Source organism: Oryzias latipes, chromosome 13, assembly GCF_053564925.1.
Source record: "Oryzias latipes strain Hd-rR chromosome 13, Olatipes_Hd-rR_3.1".
Taxonomy (NCBI): Eukaryota; Metazoa; Chordata; class Actinopteri; order Beloniformes; family Adrianichthyidae; genus Oryzias; species Oryzias latipes.
The window spans coordinates 3,330,480-3,352,065 of record NC_136249.1 but is presented as its reverse complement, the minus strand read 5'-3'; the positions used below and the strand labels follow the sequence as shown (position 1 = coordinate 3,352,065).

The window sequence follows — 21,586 nt, the reverse complement described above, 5'->3', positions numbered from 1 at the left end:
AAGCTCAGAGACGCTGGTCTTTCTGCGGTCGGCGGATTACGGGCACTACATCTCCCATGATGCAGTAAAGTGACTGTCTTAGCGCACAATGAGTCTCTCCTCTTAACATCTTAAAACAACGAACACACATCAAACAGTTTTTGAATCTTTTGACTTAATTTTTAATACACCTTTTAGAAAAAACAGCTGCAGCTTCCAGAGTTTTCTGCAACATTTATCACAAAAATGCATGTGAGACTGCAGAGCGGCTGTAGATCAATACAGACTGAGCTTTTTCTTTTTTTTAATTTATCTATTTTTTTGGATGCTGGTGTGCCGCGGGGTTTTTGTCAAGGTTAAAGTGTGCCGTGGCTCAAAAAAGGTTGAAAAACACTGATCTAGATGACCCAACTCCCAACGGTGAAGTGCCTAGGATAGCACATGGGGTACATGAGACTTCATTGCTTGTTAAATTCAAATGTGAACGTAAACAGTTCAAACTAGTATTTGAAGACACCAACACTTGTTTACGCACTAACACAAGGTTTGATGCTAAAACGGTTCAACAGGTAGACACAGATAAAAAGGAGGCTGCTGCTGAAATGAACTGAAGCAAATGAAAGCAGCAAAGGATTTTTTCAGGCCTTGAAGTACTTCTCTGTCATTCGTCGTGACTTTATGATGAATCTTTGATAAAGAAAACTTAACTTAATGAATTGAGCTCAGTTGGAAAAAGTGAAAACACAAAAGCTGATGGACCTGATGACATCATCGCCCATGCTCAGGAGGGAGCATACGTTTTCCATTTTGAACTATTCAACTATATTTTCTTTGATTAAAAGGTTTTAAAGTCCCACTCTGATCCTCCTTTGGTCTACTTTCAAAGTTTCCCTACTTGTTTTTTAGTGAGATGACGTTTTTAGGCCAAAAAAACAAAACCTGTGATTTATTTGTAAAGGTTCTACAGAACTGTTGGCGTGGAGTAAGCCTGTGCTGATATACCATTAACCCTTCGTTTACCCGCTCTCCTGCTAGCTTACAGCCCCCCACACCCCAATCTAACATTGCTGCTGCTGCAAAAAAATGACAGCAGTATCAGATCTGTCCATCCGTCCAGTTCTGATCCAGATTCCAGCTCAGACCAGGAAAACAGAGAAGTCATGGATCTGTTGGTCTGCAGGTGGATGATCAGAAAGGGGTGGAGCAGAGAGACTGTGGCCCCCCAGTTCCTGTTTGTACGTAGAAACTACCATCTTTTTGAAATATTTTTTCATTCACCATGATTTAATTAAATTCTCAGAAATGCAGATTTAATCTTTATTTTCTTTACCCCTTGTGCTATCCTAGGCACTTTAACATTGGGAGTGGGGTCATCTAGACCCACTAGACAGAGCTCTGAACCTTTTTTCTTCAATGATTTGTGATCTTCACTGGTGTCCATGGATTACATGAAATCTTTCCACCTTTATCCACCTTTGTCATGGTAGGAAGAACACGTCAATGGAAGGGGGGGGGTCATCTAAGATAACACAAGGGTTAAGAATGTCTTTCATCATCAGAAAAATGCCACAAGAACACGTTAAACACTAAAAAACACATTTTCATTTGAGTGGGTGTTTAGGTTTGAGCTGAAGAAAATAGAATCATCTTGTGATGGTGCATCAACTGAAACCCTGAATAAGCCGATTAGCTAAATTCAAATTTTAAAAAAAATCAGGAAAACTTGACATTTTCCTCCAATATTGTTCTTTTTTGCTAAAATGAATCCGTTTCTGAGCAGTGAAGCATTGAGGCTTCAACCACAGATGGTGTAAAAAAAAAACAAGCCCCGTGATTTTCTTTGATGATGATGTCATTGGAATAAAGTGGGCGGGGCAAAGAAGTATGAAGGTAAGTCTGCTTTAGAGGGAACATTTATGAATCTCTATGAGAAGCATCGTTAGAATGAAGTTCATGTCTTGAATATTACCAGACCTGACATGTTTGGAGCTGTTTGTCTGTTTCTGCAGTCACTGTGTTACACTAAGGCTAATGGAGACCAACCCGACCCCCAGGTTCCGGTTCCTCAAAGAGGAAGTGTTGCCGCTTGGCTATAACTTGTGGACAGTTCAATATCTGTAGCGAACATTCCCTTTAGGATTCCCAATCATGTTTGGCAGAAATCTTCCTCTCGGTCTGATCTAGATCAAGTCTGGTCCTTTAAAACAGCTGCTAGGAACCAATCACAAGTCCACGACACGGACCGCAACACGGGAACCAAACATGAGGACCCCCCAACCCACTGGAGGACCACTGGTTAAGGTTCACAAGCATATTTTTTACTACATTAAGCCCCTCCTTCATGCAGCGTAGCTTCTTCTGGCAGTCAGCTGTCCGTTGACAGCCCTTCCATCAGCTGTTCCTCCCCTCAGCTGTTCCTCCCCTCAGCTGTTCCTTCCATCAGCTGTTCCTCCCCTTCAGCTGTTCCTTCCATCAGCTGTTCCTTCCCTCAGCTGTTCCTCCCCTTCAGCTATTCCTTCCATCAGCTGTTCCTTCCATCAGCTGTTCCTCCCTTCAGCTGTTCCTCCCCTTCAGCTATTCCTTCCATCAGCTGTTCCTTCCATCAGCTGTTCCTCCCTTCAGCTGTTCCTCCCCTTCAGCTATTCCTTCCATCAGCTGTTCCTTCCCTCAGCTGTTCCTCCCTTCAGCTGTTCCTCCCCTTCAGCTGTTCCTCCCTTCAGCTGTTCCTCCCCTCAGCTGTTCCCCCCCTTCAGCTGTTCCTTCCATCAGCTGTTCCGTCGCTGAAATAGAAACCAAACAGGACAGAAGGAAGCAGAAAGAGCCAGAAGGCTGAAACACCAACATTTTCATTGGAAATACAGGCAGCAGGACTCAGAGCCGAATGAAAAGTCAAATCTGGACATTTATTTGCACAATTTTACACAGAATGACAGGATTTATTCATAGAAGAAACTCTTAAACATTTAGCTCTGTGATGTACATCAGATGTGACTGGACTGCTGTGATTCTGTTTGGGCCGGCACACAGAAGTGAAGAGCTGCTATTGCCCCATGTGTTGTAACCTCGGTATCCATGACCTGGGCTCTGTCAGCTGCAGCTACAACAAAACGCTGTGCTGCTCCCTACTGTTGGTCTGACTCATAGCATCGGCAGTCCTGTGTGCCAGAACACAGAAGCAGCACATCAGTGATGGGGGGTCAACAACCAGTGTTCGTGCTCCAACACGTGTTTGTAACAAACCACAGTTTCATGGTCACATGTGAGGGAGCGGGACTTAAATAAAGATCATGGAGGCCTCTGGCTGAAGTCTGAGCACGCTCAGATCAAAGCTCGGGTAACTCCACATCCACCGTGGACCTTCAGGGTCCTGCTGCATCCAAAGGTGGCGCCTGCAGACGCCGGATGAGGCGTGCTTTCAGGCTCAGGACTTAGTGTGGGGCAGGTTAAGGTTGAGTGTTATCGAGTGTGTGTGAGGCGGGGGTCCAGCCGCGCTTCTCATCAAGGTTCCTTAAGCTGGTTCTGGATGTCCCGCCCACTGATGATGTCATGGTTTCTGAAAACCAACCAATTTCCCTTTCTGGAGTTCTTGCAGTGACCAAACCTCCCATAAGACTGCGGGGACGTTTTTTTGGGCCACCTGTGGAAAGTTCTGTCCTCCGACCACCCTGAAGCTCAGGAAGGCGGAGCTATGGTTTACGATGCAGCAATGGGTTCAGGTCCACGGACGGCCGTCAGGACCAACCGCCGACATCAACTCGTTTTGGCATTTTCTCTGTCAAAGTACAAAACCCAGAAACAAAAATAGAAAACAGGACAAGATCTCCTTTTGGCAACACAGAAAGGCTCGGTGAGGTCCGATGGTAAACATTTGGTTCTGTACAGGGGGTGGGGGGGTACTCGCCGCCGTTTCAGCTCATGAACTGCGTGTACCCCTCCGCCCCCGTGACAATCACATCCATCCAGATCCTCATGGCCTCTGCCGACGGCGCCACCATGTAGTACAGGCGGTCGTGGGTCTTCACGCAGAACGTCAGAGACGGGTTCGGACTCTGCGGGACAGAAGGAAGAGTCAGAACCAAAGAACCAGACCAGCGAGGAGAGGGGGGCAGGTCCAAATGCTGAAGAGTCAGTCAGGAAACTGTGGTGTGGAATCAAAGCGCCCCCTGCAGTACGGAGTGAGAAAAACCTCAAGGGAAGGACGCCTCACTGCTACGCCGTCAGCTGCTGACGAAGAAGCAGCGCCGCAACCGTTGGGACAGAATCCGAATGCAATGTCAAAACTGTTCGGATTCTGGAAAAGTCGGATTTCTGATGATTTGTGGGCTGAAAACAGTCGGACTCTGGAGGGCGAGGAGAGCGGGAAACGGGCCGAAACACGGGCAAAAAACCTGACCAACGGGTTTGTTTTAAAGATAAGGAGACAGAAAAAGAGTCCTAGCAAAGACCTAAAGCTGCGTTAACGCCCAACACCATTCGCCCGCAGAGGCGGCCCGTTTCAATGTTAGGCCAATGGTACAGACGCAATCTGAGCGACGGCGCGAGCTAAGGTAATTTGAGTGGTGTGGCGTGATTTGAGCGGTGAGGCGTGATTTGAGTGGTGTGGCGTGATTTGAGAGGTTTGGCGTGATTTGAGAGGTTTGGCGTGATTTGAGCGGTGAGGCGTGATTTGAGCGGTGAGGCGTGATTTGAGAGGTTTGGCGTGATTTGAGAGGTGAGGCGTGATTTGAGAGGTTTGGTGTGATTTGAGAGGTGAGGCGTGATTTGAGAGGTGAGGCGTGATTTGAGAGGTGAGGCGTGATTTGAGTGGTGTGGCGTGATTTGAGAGGTTTGGCGTGATTTGAGAGGTTTGGCGTGATTTGAGCGGTGAGGCGTGATTTGAGAGGTATGGCGTGATTTGAGAGGTTTGGCGTGATTTGAGCGGTGAGGCGTGATTTGAGAAGTGAGGCGTGATTTGAGAGGTTTGGTGTGATTTGAGCGGTGAGCCGTGATTTGAGCGGTGAGGCGTGATTTGAGCGGTTTGGCGTGATTTGAGCGGTGAGGCGTGATTTGAGAGGTGAGGCGTGATTTGAGAGGTTTGGCGTGATTTGAGAGGTTTGCCGTGATTTGAGAGGTGAGGCGTGATTTGAGAGGTTTGGCGTGATTTGAGAGGTTTGGTGTGATTTGAGAGGTGAGGCGTGATTTGAGAGGTTTGGTGTGATTTGAGAGGTTTGGCGTGATTTGAGAGGTTTGCCCTGATTTGAGAGGTGAAGCGTGATTTGAGAGGTTTGGTGTGATTTGAGAGGTGAGGCGTGATTTGAGCGGTGAGGCGTGATTTGAGAGGTGAGGCGTGATTTGAGAGGTGAGGCGTGATTTGAGAGGTGAGGCGTGATTTGAGTGGTGTGGCGTGATTTGAGAGGTGAGGCGTGATTTGAGTGGTGTGGCGTGATTTGAGAGGTTTGGTGTGATTTGAGAGGTGAGGCGTGATTTGAGCGGTGAGGCGTGATTTGAGAGGTGAGGCGTGATTTGAGAGGTGAGGCGTTATTTGAGAGGTTTGGCGTGATTTGAGAGGTGAGGCGTGATTTGAGAGGTGAGGCGTGATTTGATAGGTTTGGCGTGATTTGAGAGGTGTGGCGTGATTTGAGTGGTGTGGCGTGATTTGAGAGGTTTGGCGTGATTTGAGAGGTATGGCGTGATTTGAGAGGTTTGGCGTGATTTGAGCGGTGAGGTGTGATTTGAGCGGTGAGGTGTGATTTGAGCGGTGAGGCGTGATTTGAGCGGTGAGGCGTGATTTGAGTGGTTTGGCGTGATTTGAGAGGTTTGGCGTGATTTGAGAGGTGAGGCGTGATTTGAGAGGTTTGGTGTGATTTGAGAGGTGAGGCGTGATTTGAGAGGTTTGGTGTGATTTGAGAGGTGAGGCGTGATTTGAGAGGTTTGGCGTGATTTGAGAGGTTTGGCGTGATTTGAGAGGTGAGGCGTGATTTGAGAGGTTTGGCGTGATTTGAGAGGTTTGCCGTGATTTGAGAGGTGAGGCGTGATTTGAGCGGTGAGGCGTGATTTGAATGGTTTGGCGTGATTTGAGAGGTTTGGCGTGATTTGAGAGGTGAGGCGTGATTTGAGAGGTTTGGTGTGATTTGAGAGGTGAGGCGTGATTTGAGAGGTTTGGTGTGATTTGAGAGGTGAGGCGTGATTTGAGAGGTTTGCCGTGATTTGAGAGGTGAGGCGTGATTTGAGAGGTTTGGTGTGATTTGAGAGGTGAGGCGTGATTTGAGCGGTGAGGCGTGATTTGAGAGGTGAGGCGTGATTTGAGAGGTGAGGCGTTATTTGAGAGGTGAGGCGTGATTTGAGTGGTGTGGCGTGATTTGAGAGGTGAGGCGTGATTTGAGTGGTGTGGCGTGATTTGAGAGGTTTGGTGTGATTTGAGACGGAGGCGTGATTTGAGCGGTGAGGCGTTATTTGAGAGGTTTGGCGTGATTTGAGAGGTGAGGCGTGATTTGAGAGGTGAGGCGTGATTTGAGAGGTGAGGCGTGATTTGAGAGGTGAGGCGTGATTCAAGAGGTGAGGCGTGATTTGGGTAGCACAGCCACGCTGTGGGCTGTGGACACGCTGATGTCGCATCAACCAATCTCCACTGTGGCGCGTGACGTCTTCAGTGACAGCGGGCCGGATCCACAATTGATCCACAGTCCTCCTCGGCTTCCACCCGTTCTCTCAAGCCTTTATCTCGTATCCCTTTGGGGCGGTGGCGTTCCCGGAGCCCTTCCCGGCTACTTCTAAAGAGTATGACTTAGAAAGAACTCTGCCTGAATATCAATACGTCTTTCATTGAAATAAAAATGATAAACTTCTGCTCATTTAATGATCACAATGTTCAGCACTGCAACTGGATCTCATGTAGAAGTTGCCAGAACTTTTAAACTGATCAGGAGTCTGAACAGTGCTTCAAAATAAAGAAAAAAACACGAATTCTTTCCAGAAACAACAAAGTGATGATGATGAGGCAGCCTGCCAGGATGAAGGAGACGCTTTAATGGGACTAAGATGCTTTGTTTCCTGACAGTCTGCTCTGCAGCTGCTTCATGTGTGATATTTGTCTGTGGTGAGAAGCAGAGCGGCCATCAAAAAATCGTCCTGCCCGTCCTTGAGCAGGACACTGAAGCCACGTGTCCTGATGGTTACAGGTTGAGTTCAGTCAGCGCTTTGGGCCTTATGACCTTAGAAAAGCGCTCCATGACTGTTTGCCATCTTCATTCCTCCAAATTTCAGACCATCTCTGCACATTAAAGTCTCCGACCATCTTTGGATCTGTTGTTAAAGTGTTCCTGGTGGTTTTTCATTATGGTTATGTCGTTTTTATGCAGAGCAATAGCTATGCATAGTTTTCTAGAACAGTTTTCTAGGTCTACGCCTGATTCACAATTTCAATAAAGAAACACTCAGAAATGCAGTTTAAGTCTTAATCATTAGAAAAATGTCACATGTTAAAAACCCCTCAGAGTGGGTCTTTAAGCAGAAATAATCTGAAAACAGTTCATTTAGACTGAGCAAAGTGCCGTCACAGGAATCTGTCCTGCAGTGACGGTCCTCTCCCTCCCTCCAGGAAAACCCCCACCAGGCTGAGTTGGGCTCATCTTCCTGCCCACAGCCTCAAACTGCCCCTGTAGTCGCTGCTGTCAGGCCTTGTGGACAGTGAAGGCATCATGACAGGGTCAGCTGTTCCCATGACCCCCCCCCCATTAACCGCAGACATGTTGACAGGGAGCTGGAGTGACGGTGAGGGGGGGTTACCTTGGTGGCGCTGCGCAGGTGGTCGTAGTAGACCTCCTCGATGGCCTGGAAGTAGATGACCCCCTTCAGCTTGGCCTCGTGTTTGTCTGCGGGGACAAAGCCACGTGTTGGGGTCAGAAACGGCCCCTGAAATCCTGACAGACCTTCATGGTGTATGGAGAAAGACGAGCGCAGCACTTCTGCTGGCGGTTGCGCGGCTCCGGCTCATGGTTGCGCGTTGTTTCATCATTCTCTGCAGAAGTGCAGCGGGAACCGGTGGGGAACTCGCAGCCTTTCTGCCTGCAGGCACAAACACTCCAGCTGCCAACTTAAGAGCAGGAGGTGGAAGCGCAGCGGCTCATTTCGAGGAACAAGTCTTCTTTGAAATGTGGGGCCGTTATCTGCTAACCAGCTCCCACATCTGCACCTGCATCCCCGGATTAGCAGCACTTAGCTGCTCTCAGCGTTCAAGGTCAGGAGACGCGGCGAGCGCATTTCAATCAGCCAGTGTGCCAGAGAGAGGGGGCAGCACGCCTCCTCGCCTTTAAACAAGGTGCTCTTTAAGCGCCTGAGCCCCACCTTCAGAGGACTTCAAAGGCCCAGCGAGCGGAGGGCTCCGGGCCCAGAATCAAATTACAGCGCCGCGCACGCCACCGCTCCCAGTCTGCACCAATGTCATGCAGCACGGCGGCCCCCACTTCACAGGCTGCTTCACGCCAATTTACAGCAGAGCTGCCGCTCGCCTGATGAAACCCAGCGCCAACCCCAGCTGAACCCCCCCATCCCACCCAGAGCTTTCTGTGTCACTGACGTACCACCATCCTCCATGTCAGCCCCCCTTCTGACGGGCCCCAGATTACCCCCCAATGAGACGCTTCAGGCAATGTTGACCCATAGAATACCGGTGTCTGCCCCCCCCCCTCAGCGAAAAGCACTCAGTATGAAACCCTACCAACAGTCTTACTGCAGCTGAAACAACACCCATACGATGAAACCACACACATAAGACGAAACCACGCCCATACGATGAAACCACACCCATAAGACGAAACCACGCCCATACGATGAAACCACACCCATACGATGAAACCACACTCATACGATGAAACCACACCCATACGACGAAACCACGCCCATACGATGAAGCCACGCCCATACGATGAAGCCACGCCCATACGATGAATCCACACCCATACGATGACACCACGCCCATACGATGAAACCACGCCCATAAGACGAAACCACGCCCATACGATGAAACCACGCCCATACGATGAACCCACGCCCATACGATGAAACCACGCCCATACGATGAACCCACACTCATACGATGAAACCACACCCATACGATGAAACCACACCCATAAGACGAAACCACGCCCATACGATGAAACCACGCCCATACGATGAAACCACACCCATACGATGAAACCACACCCATAAGACGAAACCACGCCCATACGATGAACCCACGCCCATACGATGAAACCACGCCCATACGATGAAACCACGCCCATACGATGAAACCACGCCCATACGATGAAACCACGCCCATACGATGAAACCACGCCCATACGATGAACCCACACTCATACGATGAAACCACACCCATACGATGAAACCACGCCCATACGATGAATCCACACCCATACGATGAAACCACACTCATACGACGAAACCACACCCATAAGACGAAACCACGCCCATACGACGAAACCACGCCCATACGACGAAACCACGCCCATACGATGAAGCCACGCCCATACGATGAATCCACACCCATACGACGACACCACGCCCATAAGACGACACCACGCCCATAAGACGACACCACGCCCATAAGACGAAACCACGCCCATACGATGAACCCACGCCCATACGATGAACCCACGCCCATACGATGAAACCACGCCCATACGATGAAACCACGCCCATACGTTGAAACCACACCTATATGATGAACCCACACTCATACGATGACACCACGCCCATATGATGAAACCACGCCCATACGTTGAAACCACGCCCATACGATGAAACCACGCCCATACGTTGAAACCACACCTATACGATGAACCCACACTCATACGATGACACCACGCCCATATGATGAAACCACGCCCATACGATGACACCACGCCCATATGATGAAACCACACCCATAAGACGAAACCACGCCCATACGATGTAACCACGCCCATACGATGAACCCACACCCATACGATGACACCACGCCCATATGATGAAACCACACGCATAAGACGAAACCACGCCCATACGATGTAACCACGCCCATACGATGAAAACACACCCATAAGACGAAACCACGCCCACACATTTAGCAGAGAACCATTAGATAACCAGGTTTTGTGATTCCTTTAGAAACAGGAACCCCTCTGGTTCAGAGAACGGACTCTCACCACTGAAGTAAGAGAAGGTCCTCTTGAGGCGGTCAAACACAAACCAGCGCTTCTTCCAGGACTTAATCTTGCCCCCCATCTTCACCAGGTAGCCCTTGCACATCTTCTCGGTGATGATGATGTGGTGGCACATGTCCACACTGTGGCCGGAGGACTCCACGTGCGAGCGCAGGTCAAACTCCTCTTTGCGGATTGGGAGGTAGCGGGTCATGGGACGGGCCTGCGGGGAGAGAGCAGCAACGTGAGGAATGTGGGCGGGACTAAAGGTGAAGCTTGTTTTTACTAAATAGTGAGCCTCATAACATTTTATCTACCTTATTTTCCATATTGTAGGCCGCACCAGATCAGAAGGTGCAGCGCCAGGGAAAAGTCTATTTTAAACTTGAAGGCGCTCCGAACTACAAGACGTATTTTGTGAGACAAATCCTAACGTCAATAAGACTTTATTAACTGTGTAGTAGGGCTGGGAATCACTGGGTACATCACCATACGATTTGCAATACATTGCTCACGATAACGATACTATCACGATAGGGCGATAATCTATATATATCCTCACGATATATCAAACTTTAAGAAAGAAGAACTTGAAAAACAGTTTTTTGGGAAAATATTTCTCCATTTATTTTTTTGTTTTTCAACACAATGATAATGAACAACTTGTGTCCTATTTGGTGTAATGAATAACAGACTTTTGTGCAACATTGCTGAAATCAGTAATACTCTGTCTTTGACCAACAATGACAATTTTCATTTGGAAATATCAGTAAAATTCAGTGTAAACAATAGTGAACATGAACAGCAGTGTCATTATTTAGTACAACATTGCTGTAAACAGGATCAAAAATGAATAAGTCAAGTAGCTGCAGGCACATTGGTATTAACTTTTAAAAAACAAAGCCATAGCCATCGCATTATTTAAAAAATAGTTGTAAATCAGATATTAATTCTGTGAACTAATTCTAGTGTCTTTGTTAAAAATAAATGAACCATTTAGTGCAAATGTGGTGGAAACAAAAATCAAGTAGCTAGGAACTTTCCTTTAAGTTATTTATGAAATAAACTACTTTAAAAATAAATGACCAGGGATAAAATCCATGAACTTAAAGTGCATCTAAAAGTAAACATCTTTGTGAACAACACGTTTGGGGAAAAGCTGCATGTGATGTATGTTTATATGTTCATGTTTTTCTGGAGAACATCAGGCTTTTTAGCGTCAAGATGCCGCTCGTCTACCTCTTGAGGAGAAGGGGGGTCTAAGGGCAGGGATGCCCCTCTTTCTGCTGTTTCCATGTCAACCATAGCTCTGGTTTGGGCGTACAGTGCAGGGATCATTGTTTCAGTATTTCTGAGAGGGAATGTCAAAGCGTGGCTCTGATGCATTCAATAAAAACCCAAACCCCTGGTTCTCCACCTGCTGCAGGGACGGAGCCCCTTGTTCATGTAAACAGCAATCCCGTTTGTTATTGCCTCTGCTCTGGCAGAAGACGGTGGTAGCTTCTCCTGGATAAAGGTATCCATGCCGGGCTGTGTCGGATTCAGGCCAGCAACAACCACGGCTTTCTCACACAACTCCGTTAATGCAGCTTCAGTGCTGCCGGCGCGTCTTTTAACTTGCTGCTCTCAGTATTCTCCTCGTTTTTCCCGTCAGCCATCTTTGTTTGAATGTGTATTCTTTTTCGTTCGCCCGCGACAGCCAATCTCACAACAAGCGCCCCCTATCGACCCTCTGAAGAATCGTTTTTCCAAAGGATGGTTAATATAACGTTTTACAGGGTCTTCAAACGTAAATAAAAGGTCAATACTTGACGAAGACGCATCGAGAATCAATCACGGGACTAAATATCACGATATATCACCATATCGATATTTTGGCACACCCCTAGTGTGTTCACAGTAACTCTACCGTGTTTGTGACATGCTACACATCAGCCTAGTTAGCAAATTCACAAAACCCCCAATAGAACATAACCGGCTAAAACAAACGTTACTGTGACTACGCTAGCTTTTAAAAAACAGTCCAGCACTGCTACACGCTAGCCTCATCAGCTGATCTAATACAGAATACAGAGAAAGGGATTAAAAGGTGAACTGGTGACCTTAGAACAGGAAGGCTGTTTGATGGCAGCGTTGTCACGCTAAACTGAAACTTGTGTCAGCAAAATCAAACTCGGAGAAAAGACAGATGACACACAACGCATGTGTAAACATTTGTGTTTCAAACGTAAAACTATTTTTGGAAAGCATAAAATAAATTGAAAGCAAATATTCAATGTTTTCATTTGCAACTTGGAAGGTTTCGTGTGCATCGTGGAGGCATACAAATCACTCGGTAGGGAGTTGGACCTTCTGACCACTGCAGTGCTACAGACCTGAGAGAAGTTCTTGGCCCTCAGCTTCACCTCCTTCTCCACCAGCCTCTGCCGGTGGAAAGCCTCGTCCTGGAGTCTCTTCTCAGCCTCCTCCCGCCTCCTCCTCTCCTCCTCCAGCATCTGACGGCGAGCCAGGCTCTCCTGTTCCTGGGGGAGGACGGCCATCATTGATTATGTTTTGTTCTGCGCCCTCTGTTCAGATGCACTCATTCCTGCTCTGCTGCTCATGTGGAGCATAACGATCAGCCTGCAGATGCGTCCAGGCCCTGGTCTGTCTGCTTCAGCAGAAACACCTTCATCCTTCTACAGAGAAAAGCAGCAGTCTGCAGCTCTGTTTGCAGCTGTCTGCAGCTCTGTCTGCAGCAGTCTGCAGCTCTGTTTGCAGCAGTCTGCAGCTCTGTTTGCAGCAGTCTGCAGCTCTGTCTGCAGCAGTCTGCAGCTCTGTCTGCAGCAGTCTGCAGCTCTGTTTGCAGCAGTCTGCAGCTCTGTTTGCAGCTGTCTGCAGCTCTGTCTGCAGCAGTCTGCAGCTCTGTTTGCAGCAGTCTGCAGCTCTGTCTGCAGCAGTCTGCAGCTCTGTTTGCAGCAGTCTGCAGCTCTGTTTGCAGCTGTCTGCAGCAGTCTGCAGCTCTGTTTGCAGCTGTCTGCAGCTGTCTGCAGCTCTGTCTGCAGCAGTCTGCAGCTCTGTTTGCAACTGTCTGCAGCTCTGTCTGCAGCAGTCTGCAGCTCTGTTTGCAGCAGTCTGCAGCTCTGTCTGCAGCAGTCTGCAGCTCTGTTTGCAGCAGTCTGCAGCTCTGTCTGCAGCAGTCTGCAGCTCTGTCTGCAGCAGTCTGCAGCTCTGTCTGCAGCAGTCTGCAGCTCTGTTTGCAGCAGTCTGCAGCTATGTTTGCAGCTGTCTGCAGCTCTGTCTGCAGCAGTCTGCAGCTCTGTTTGCAGCAGTCTGCAGCTCTGTCTGCAGCAGTCTGCAGCTCTGTTTGCAGCAGTCTGCAGCTCTGTTTGCAGCTGTCTGCAGCTCTGTCTGCAGCAGTCTGTAGCTTTGTTTGCAGCTGTCTGCAGCTGTCTGCAGCTCTGTCTGCAGCAGTCTGCAGCTCTGTTTTCAACTGTCTGCAGCTCTGTCTGCAGCAGTCTGCAGCTCTGTCTGCAGCAGTCTGCAGCTCTGTCTGCAGCTGTCTGCAGCTCTGTCTGCAGCTGTCTGCAGCTCTGTCTGCAGCAGTCTGCAGCTCTGTCTGCAGCAGTCTGCAGCTCTGTCTGCAGCAGTCTGCAGCTCTGTCTGCAGCAGTCTGCAGCTCTGTTTGCAGCAGTCTGCAGCTATGTTTGCAGCTGTCTGCAGCTCTGTCTGCAGCAGTCTGCAGCTCTGTTTGCAGCAGTCTGCAGCTCTGTCTGCAGCAGTCTGCAGCTCTGTTTGCAGCAGTCTGCAGCTCTGTTTGCAGCTGTCTGCAGCTCTGTCTGCAGCAGTCTGCAGCTCTGTTTGCAGCTGTTTGCAGCTGTCTGCAGCTGTCTGCAGCTCTGTCTGCAGCAGTCTGCAGCTCTGTTTGCAACTGTCTGCAGCAGTCTGCAGCTGTCTGCAGCAGTCTGCAGCTGTCTGCAGCAGTCTGCAGCTCTGTCTGCAGCTGTCTGCAGCTCTGTCTGCAGCAGTCTGCAGCTCTGTTTGCAACTGTCTGCAGCTCTGTCTGCAGCAGTCTGCAGCTCTGTCTGCAGCTCTGTCTGCAGCTCTGTCTGCAGCTCTGTCTGCTTCAGCAGAAACACCTGTATCCTTCTACAGAGAAAAGCAGCTGTCTGCAGACAGTTGCAGGAGTTGGATCTTCTTTGCTGAGCTCCTTCATCACAGCCCGATCACACAATAACCCCATCAGAGTTATGGATGAGCCTTCTGCTGCTCGTCCGTCTTACCCGGCACTCGATCAGTCTGGCCTTCTCCAGCTGCGCCTCCTTCAGCATCTGCTCCATGTCTTCAATTTTCAGCATCTCCATGCCAGCGACTCTGCAGACAAACGGACGTCAATGGAAAGTCGTCCGAGCAGATCATTATCCAACAGAAAAACCACAGAGCTGCGGTTGCGTCACGCTACCGACTGCGGTTCACTCCCACCGGGGCCGACCCCCTCCCAGTGACTGCTAAGTTTCATCAGCGCCCAGGCCGGAAAATGACGATCTGCCTCTGAAGGCGGCGTTCACGGCGGCTAACGCTGAGGCTCATTCATCATGCAGACTTCCTGTCATCTGATGCTGAAGCCGACGGCGTGAGAAACGTCATTTATGGAGAGTTTTTCAATACTGTAGCCTCAGTTAGACGCTGTCAGATTTACTGTAATTACCATGGAAACTAGATGGAATCCAGTTCAACGTAGCCACAAACCTAAAAGACTACAAGTGACGGTGAAAGTGTCAATGCAGAGTCTAAAGACCCCCCCATGAACGTTTTCTGGTAAGAGATGACAGATTTTAAGAATTTATTCTAACCCTTGTGGATCAAGAGCGGACAAAGAATGACGTTTGAAAAAGAGCTTATTTGATTATATGTTTAAATGCAGGGGGGGGGGGGGGGGCAATGTGAAAGTTGTCAACTTTCAATGCTTTTACATTAAAAAAGGATTTATTTGCATTTTTCAGACCAATCCCTGAACTGCTGCATGTGCACACGGCACACTCACGTGCACACGGCACACTCACGTGCACACGCCACACTCACGTGCACACGTTAAACTCACGTGCACATGTCAGGGGAGCAGGCAGAGTTGTTGCCGGTGGAAATGCTGGTGTCCATGCTGTCTGAGCTCTCCAGGCTCAGCGTGTCGTACGGCTGCTCCCCCCCTGCTGGTGGCGGCTGGTGGTGCAGGATGGAGTGGTGGAGCAGGGGGGCGGGGCTGCAGGTCAGCAAAGGGGAGGGGGCGGCGGCCAGGTGGGGCTGCGAGCTGTGGAGCGCCTCCCACTGGCACTGAGCCTCTGCAGCCGCCCGCTGTTTGAGCTCAGCCAGTCGGCGGCGCTGCTCTTCAATCACCTGCTGACCTGTGGGGGGGGGGGGGGGGGGGGGGGGGGGGGGGGGGGGCAGGACAGGATCTGGTTTAGGGACAAAGGTGGAGCAACGCTAACATGGAGCCACCAGCAGAACCGGAACCCCAAAGACCTCCACCATCATGAGAGCAGAACCTCAGGCGGTCTTCAGCAGAACCTCAGATAACCAACAGAGATGCAGACTGAAGGAGAGCGGCGTGTAGCTGCAGAACTTGTTGGAACTGAGAGACTTTATGAGCAGAATCAGAACAAGGAAGTGAAGACTTTAACCACTTCTGATTGGTCAGACTGATGACATGTCATTAAGCCTCCAAGAATGATTGTGGAGACAGTTAAAGGGGCGGGACTTTTCCTAAAACAGAGCTAAAGCTGCAGCTAAATCGTGGTATCGTCATCCTTATCAAAATGTCTTTAATAGAATCAAATAAACACAAAGAAAAAAGTATTTTATGATCTTTCATATTCTTAACTACTCAGTGTTTTATCAGTGCCTGTTTGGATGAACACAGAGCTGATATCATGGAGATGATAAATGTTTTTAGATCAGTGAATGAGGGCAATTTCCCACGGCACACTGGTTGAAAAAAACTGCACTAAGGAGTCCAGAACCAAGCCAGCTGTTGGCCCAGACCCGGAACAAAAAGGAGAGAGCTTCTGCAAAGACCAGAAAAGGACTTTGGGGTGGTACCAACACAGATGTGGGAAGAGGGTCAGGACCTGATGCTGGAGGCTACTCCTCTCTGAAGAACCAGAGGGCGTGCATGTGAGCGTGCATGTGAGCGTGCACGAGCATACCTTTCTGCTGCAGAGCCAGCTGCCTCTTGTTCTCGATGTCCTGCAGGGTGGCAGCCAGGTTTCTGGGCAGACTTCCAGTGCTGCTGACAGCCAGCAGGGGGCTCTGCCGAGGCACGCACCAGAGAAACATCATAAGCCCCTCCCCTCACGCCACTCAAACACCAACTGGCAGCTTACGTACCTTGGAGCTGGAGTTTCTTCCCAGCGTTGCAGCTCCGTGCTGCAGAGGAGAACAGGATCCGGACAGCGGGGGCGAGGGGCCGGGGTCGCTGTCCAGCTTTGAGCGAAACACCTGATGGAGGGAGGGGCAGAAGGATGTGATGTGAGGATTATGCAGGACGAAGGAAATCAGTCTCATGGCCTGTTTGGAGGAACTCCTGATCCCAAGCATCGCAAAAGAGACCTGAGAAGGAGGAAGGAGCGGCAGAACAGGAGGGGGAGGGTCTACCTGCAGCTGGGGCCTGCAGCCCATCCGGGGGCGGGGCCAAGGCCGGCTGGAGGCCGTCACCAGCTCCTGGTACCACAACTCAAAGTCCAGCTTAGCCAGGTGAGGATGACTGGACTCAGAGCGGCTCTGAGGAGCCCAAAGAGGAGCAGAGAGGAGGAAAAGGAGCAAAGGGAGGAAAGTAGGTTAAGGAGTCACAGCAGAAGAAGAAACGTTTGACTGAGAGGCGCTTCATCTTTCTCCTAACGCAGCCTTAACTGAACAGAGGTCTGCAGCTCTAATGAGGAGGAGAAGGACACACCTCCACAGACAGAGAAGGGGAGGAGCCTGCAGAGAGGAGGAAGGAGGGGGCGGGGCCACCTGCTGCAGGCCGCAGAGGCTGGCAAGTGGGGGAGGTGGGGGACGACTCCACTTTTGGCATCCTGAACATCTGACTGAGCTGGCCCACTGTCACATACTCCTTCATAGAGAAGAGGAGGAGGGAAGAGGGAGGAGGAAGAGGAGGAGGATGAAGTAGGAAGGAGGGAAGACGTAAAAAGAGGAGGAGGAAGGAGGGAGGAGGAAGGAGTTGGAGGAAGAGGAGGAGGAAGGACATAAAAAGAGGAGGAGGAGGAAGAAGAGGAGGAGGAAGGAGTAGGAAGGAGAAGGAGGAAGAGGGAAGAGGAGTTGGAGGGACGAGGAGGAAGGAGGGAAGACGTAAAAAGAGGAGGAAGGAGGAGGAAGGAGATGGAGGAAGAGGAGGAGGATGGAGGGAGGAGGAGGAAAGACATAAAAAGAGGAGGAGGAAGGAGAAGGAGGAAGACGGAGGTGGAGGGAGGAGGAGGAAGGAGGGAAGACGTAAAAATAGGAGGAGGAGGAAGAGGTAGAAGGAGGAGGGAGGAGGAAAGAGGAGGAAGAGGAGGAGGGAGGAGAAAGAGTAAGAGGGAGGAGGAACACAAGGTGGAGGGAGGAGGTATAAAAAGGGAAGATGTAAAAAGAGGAGGAAGAGGTAGAAGGAGGAGGGAGGAGGTGGAGGAAGAGGAGGAGGGAGGAGGAGGAAAGACATAAAAAGAGGAGGAGGAGGAAGGGGTAGGAGGAGGAGGAAGAGCAGGAGGGAGGAGAAGGAGGAAGAGGGAGGAGTACGGCAAAGGAGGAAGAGGAGGTGGAGGGAGGAGGAGGAAGGAAGGAAGACGTAAAAAGAGGAGGAAGAGGTAGAAGGAGGAGGGAGGAGGAGGAAGAGGAGGTGGAGGGAACATGTAAAAAGAGGAGATGGAGGGAGAAGGAGGAAGGAGGGAAGACGTAAAAAGAGGACGAAGGAGGGAGGAGGAAGGAAATGGAGGAAGAGGATGAAGGGAGGAGGAGGAAAGACAAAAAGAGGAGGAGGAAGGAGAAGGAGGAAGAGGGAGGAGGAAGAGGAGGTGGAGGGAGGAGGAGGAAGGAGGGAAGACGTAAAAAGAGGAGGAGGAAGAGGTAGAAGGAGGAGGAAGAGCAGGAGGGAGGAGAAGGAGGAAGAAGGAGGAGTACGGCAAAGGAGGAAGAGGAGGTGGAGGGAGGAGGAGGAAGGAAGGAAGACGTAAAAAGAGGAGGAAGAGGTAGAAGGAGGAGGGAGGAGGAGGAAGAGGAGGTGGAGGGAACATGTAAAAAGAGGAGGGGGAGGAGGGAGGAGGAGGAAGGAGGAGGAGGAAGGCAAAGGAGGAAGAGGAGGTGGAGGGAGAAGGAGGAAGGAGGGAAGACGTAAAAAGAGGAGGAGGGGGAAGAGAAGGGAAGAGGTAAAAGGAGGAGGGGGAAGAGGGAGGAGGAGGAAGGAGGAAGGCAAAGGAGGAAGAGGAGGTGGAGGGAGGAGGAGGAAGTAGGGAAAACGTAAAAAGAGGAGAAGGAGGAAGAGGTAAGAGGAAGCAAAGCAAACACAGTCACAGAGGACCAGCTGACCTGCTGTCAGAACTTTATCCCAAAGTTTGTCAAGATAAAAGTTATTTAAATCCAACAATAATCAGTATCATCTGCTAACACGTTTCTGGCAACCAATAAGAATGTTGTCATGGCAACCAGACTTAAGGACCCACTCAGATCACCTGATGATCTACAGTGAAAGTGTCCCCAGTGGTCTTTCAACTATGATTACAGGAAGACGTTAAAAACACAAAAACCCACCAATGTGATCAGAGCGGGTCTTTAGGATTCAGACTGAGGACGGCTTTCAGGGACCTGCAAACCCAGGTCAGACGCTTAGCACACATGATGTGGGTCAGCAGACAGAGGGGGGTCTAGCCACGCCCTTCTTCTGAGAAGTGAGAACCTTTTGACCCGGACGTGTTTCATTTGAAGAGGAGGGAGGACCGGTGCCTCCTTCATCCTTTCTCTGGTGGAGGAAACACAGGAGCGTCTTTTCCGAGACACTGAGCGGATGTGAATCCAGCTTTCTAGCATTTTAGATGGAGATTTATGATGTGCAGGGTTACACGTCTGCACACAGGAAATGCTCTGCTTGTAGTCCTCGTCTCACATTTGTAGTTCTTACGGAGTCTCCTGTTAGCTCATCTCACACTTAGGAGCTGTAGAGACAGAGAGATGAGGAGGAATGGAAGAATTCAGGCGACACTCTGAAGGTCTGTGCAGTTCCCTTAGGGGGCGGAGCTGGGGTAGGCGGGGCTTCTGAACAGAGAGGTTATTTCAACACGGTAGATGTCGTCACCCAATAACATGCCATTGATGTGATCAGCTGATTCTCTTTGACCGAGTCACAATCGTTGAGGAATGCCAACACTGGAGCATGAGCTTCTGTGTTCACGGGTTAAGGCCCGTTCACACCGGGACGAATTTCGCCGGCGATTTTCGCCGACGTTTAACGCCTCTTGACTAAACAAAGGGCACCAATGTGAGTGTGCACACCGACGCGAAAAAACGCCACGCGTCAAAGCGTCACTTTTTAAAAAACGCCTCGGGTTCGCTTTTTTGGTTTGACACGTCGCGTCGAAATCTATTCGACCAATGAGAATGGCGCTTTTGCACACGTGTCTGGAGCTTCTGAAGTTACAGTAAAACACAACTTGGGGGCGCTCAAACACAAAACTGCCCTGCTGAGCACACATACCAGCGAAGAAGATAGATGCCAAGTAGCGTCTACACTGCCGCAAAGAAATAATGACGGACATTCTAAAATATCCCCGAACCAAGCACCAGTTGGAGCTACTGGTGCTTGAAATATTCATGTTTTCTTTGTTTGATTCTGACAAGCGTGTAAATACTTGCTCTCTTCTTCTGAGTGAAAAGTGACTTTAAGAAGCGTAAAGTTGCGCAGCGCCACCTTGTGTACAGGAGTATTTCTGTTTACATTAAGCGCCATCTAATGTCAGGGAATGAAATTGCATGTTCACTCGTCTCATCGTCAGCGAAAATCGCCTGGGTGTGAACACAAAAAACGTGGCGAAAAACGCTGGCGAATAACGCCTGGCGAATATTCGTCCCGGTGTGTACGGGCCTTTAACCTGCAGTAAACTAGCTGGTCAGTTTGGTTCCGATTCTAAAGTGCAATGAGCTTCAGGAACCGGCGCAGGTTTCAGAGAGGATGCACTCACCTCCCTTAAGGCGGAGGAGGAGGACCTGGAGAAGCTCCTCCCCCCTGACAGACTGCTGTAGCTCCTCTCCAGCGCCGCCAGCCTCTCCTTCTCCTGCAGAACAGGCATTTCAGAACCAGCACTTCTCCACCAGGGAAGCTTTTGGGCGAGTGCAGACCTTCTGCAGCATCTGCAGCGTGAGCGTCCTGTCGGTGGCCAGCCGCTGGCGCTCCTGAGACGCCTGCAGGCCCAGCTGCTCGGCCTGCTTCTGCAGGGCGGACGCCCTCTCCTGCAGACACAGCAGACGCTGGGACCACCTCTACTCATCCGGGCTGAAAGCTGTGCTACGGTCAGAAAGTCTTTGTCTCTCAGATTAGGAGTGCAGACTCTCATCTGGACACTCAGTCCAGGTCTTGTTTTTCAAAATAAAAGCCGGTGAGGAAGCTAGCACACTGCTCTCTAATAAAGAACCCCCTGATCCTCCCCCTTTGCTATACCCTTAAAAGACGCCACTTCTGCCTCCTTTTGTAAAATATTTTCTAAAGATGCTGATTAAATTCATCCAGAGCAGATGGAGCCCCCACCCCCCCACATATTAGGCTTATTTAAGGATGTTATTGTCTTTTAAAAATTAGTATATTTATTATATATACAGTGCCTTGTTAAAGTATTTGCCCCCCTTAAACCTTTTGCCACATTTCAGTCTGCAAACAAAGATATAAAACTGTAAGTTTTGGTGAAGAACCAACAACAAGTGGGACACAATCGTGAAGTGGAACCACATTTATTGGATATTTCAAACTCGTTTATCAAATAAATAACTGAAATATTGGGCGTGCAAAATGATTCAGCCCCCTTAGGTGAATACTTCGTAGCTCCACCTCCTGCTGTGAGTCTCCTGGGGTTTGCCCCCTTCAGTTTTGAACATTCCTCCTTAAAACAGCTGGAGCTCAGTGAGTTTGGATGGAGAGCGTTTGTGAACAGCAGTTTCAGTTCTGTCCACAGATTCTCTATGGATTCAGGTCTGGACTCTAACACTGGATGTGTTTCTCTGTGAATCCTTCCCCGTAGATTTTCTTTATGTTTTGGATCGTCGTCTTGTTAGAAGAAAAGTCTCCGTCCCAGTCTCAGGTCTTTTGCAGACTCCATCAGGTTTTCTTCCAAAATGCTACTGTATGTAGTTCCTTCCATCTTCCCATCAATCTTCCCATCCTCCCTGTCCCTGCTGAAGAAAAGCAGGCCCAAACCATGATGCTGCCACCACCTTGTTTGACAGTGGGGATGGTGTGT

General features: G+C 49.7%; 1 protein-coding gene across 23 annotated transcripts in view; it reads right to left on the bottom strand.

The window, feature by feature from the left end:
• Positions 1 to 2,861: 2,861 nt before the first annotated feature.
• phldb1b (pleckstrin homology-like domain, family B, member 1b) overlaps positions 2,862 to 21,586 on the bottom strand; it is an 88,437-nt gene continuing 69,712 nt past the window's right edge. For 10 of the 23 annotated variants that reach the window (XM_023961247.2, XM_023961249.2, XM_023961245.2 and 7 more), the window contains 12 exons: positions 20,475 to 20,585; positions 20,318 to 20,410; positions 17,065 to 17,223; positions 16,767 to 16,892; positions 16,500 to 16,610; positions 16,319 to 16,421; positions 15,220 to 15,517; positions 14,402 to 14,492; positions 12,515 to 12,661; positions 10,143 to 10,362; positions 7,744 to 7,829; positions 2,862 to 4,028 (listed from right to left, as the gene is read on the bottom strand). In XM_023961247.2, the coding sequence (XP_023817015.1) occupies positions 3,888 to 4,028; positions 7,744 to 7,829; positions 10,143 to 10,362; positions 12,515 to 12,661; positions 14,402 to 14,492; positions 15,220 to 15,517; positions 16,319 to 16,421; positions 16,500 to 16,610; positions 16,767 to 16,892; positions 17,065 to 17,223; positions 20,318 to 20,410; positions 20,475 to 20,585 (1,686 nt within the window). In that variant the 3' untranslated portion in view covers positions 2,862 to 3,887. The remainder of the gene's footprint in view (positions 4,029 to 7,743; positions 7,830 to 10,142; positions 10,363 to 12,514; positions 12,662 to 14,401; positions 14,493 to 15,219; positions 15,518 to 16,318; positions 16,422 to 16,499; positions 16,611 to 16,766; positions 16,893 to 17,064; positions 17,224 to 20,317; positions 20,411 to 20,474; positions 20,586 to 21,586) is intronic. The other 13 variants (XM_078929574.1, XM_023961250.2, XM_078929572.1 and 10 more) reach the window with 2 other exon arrangements.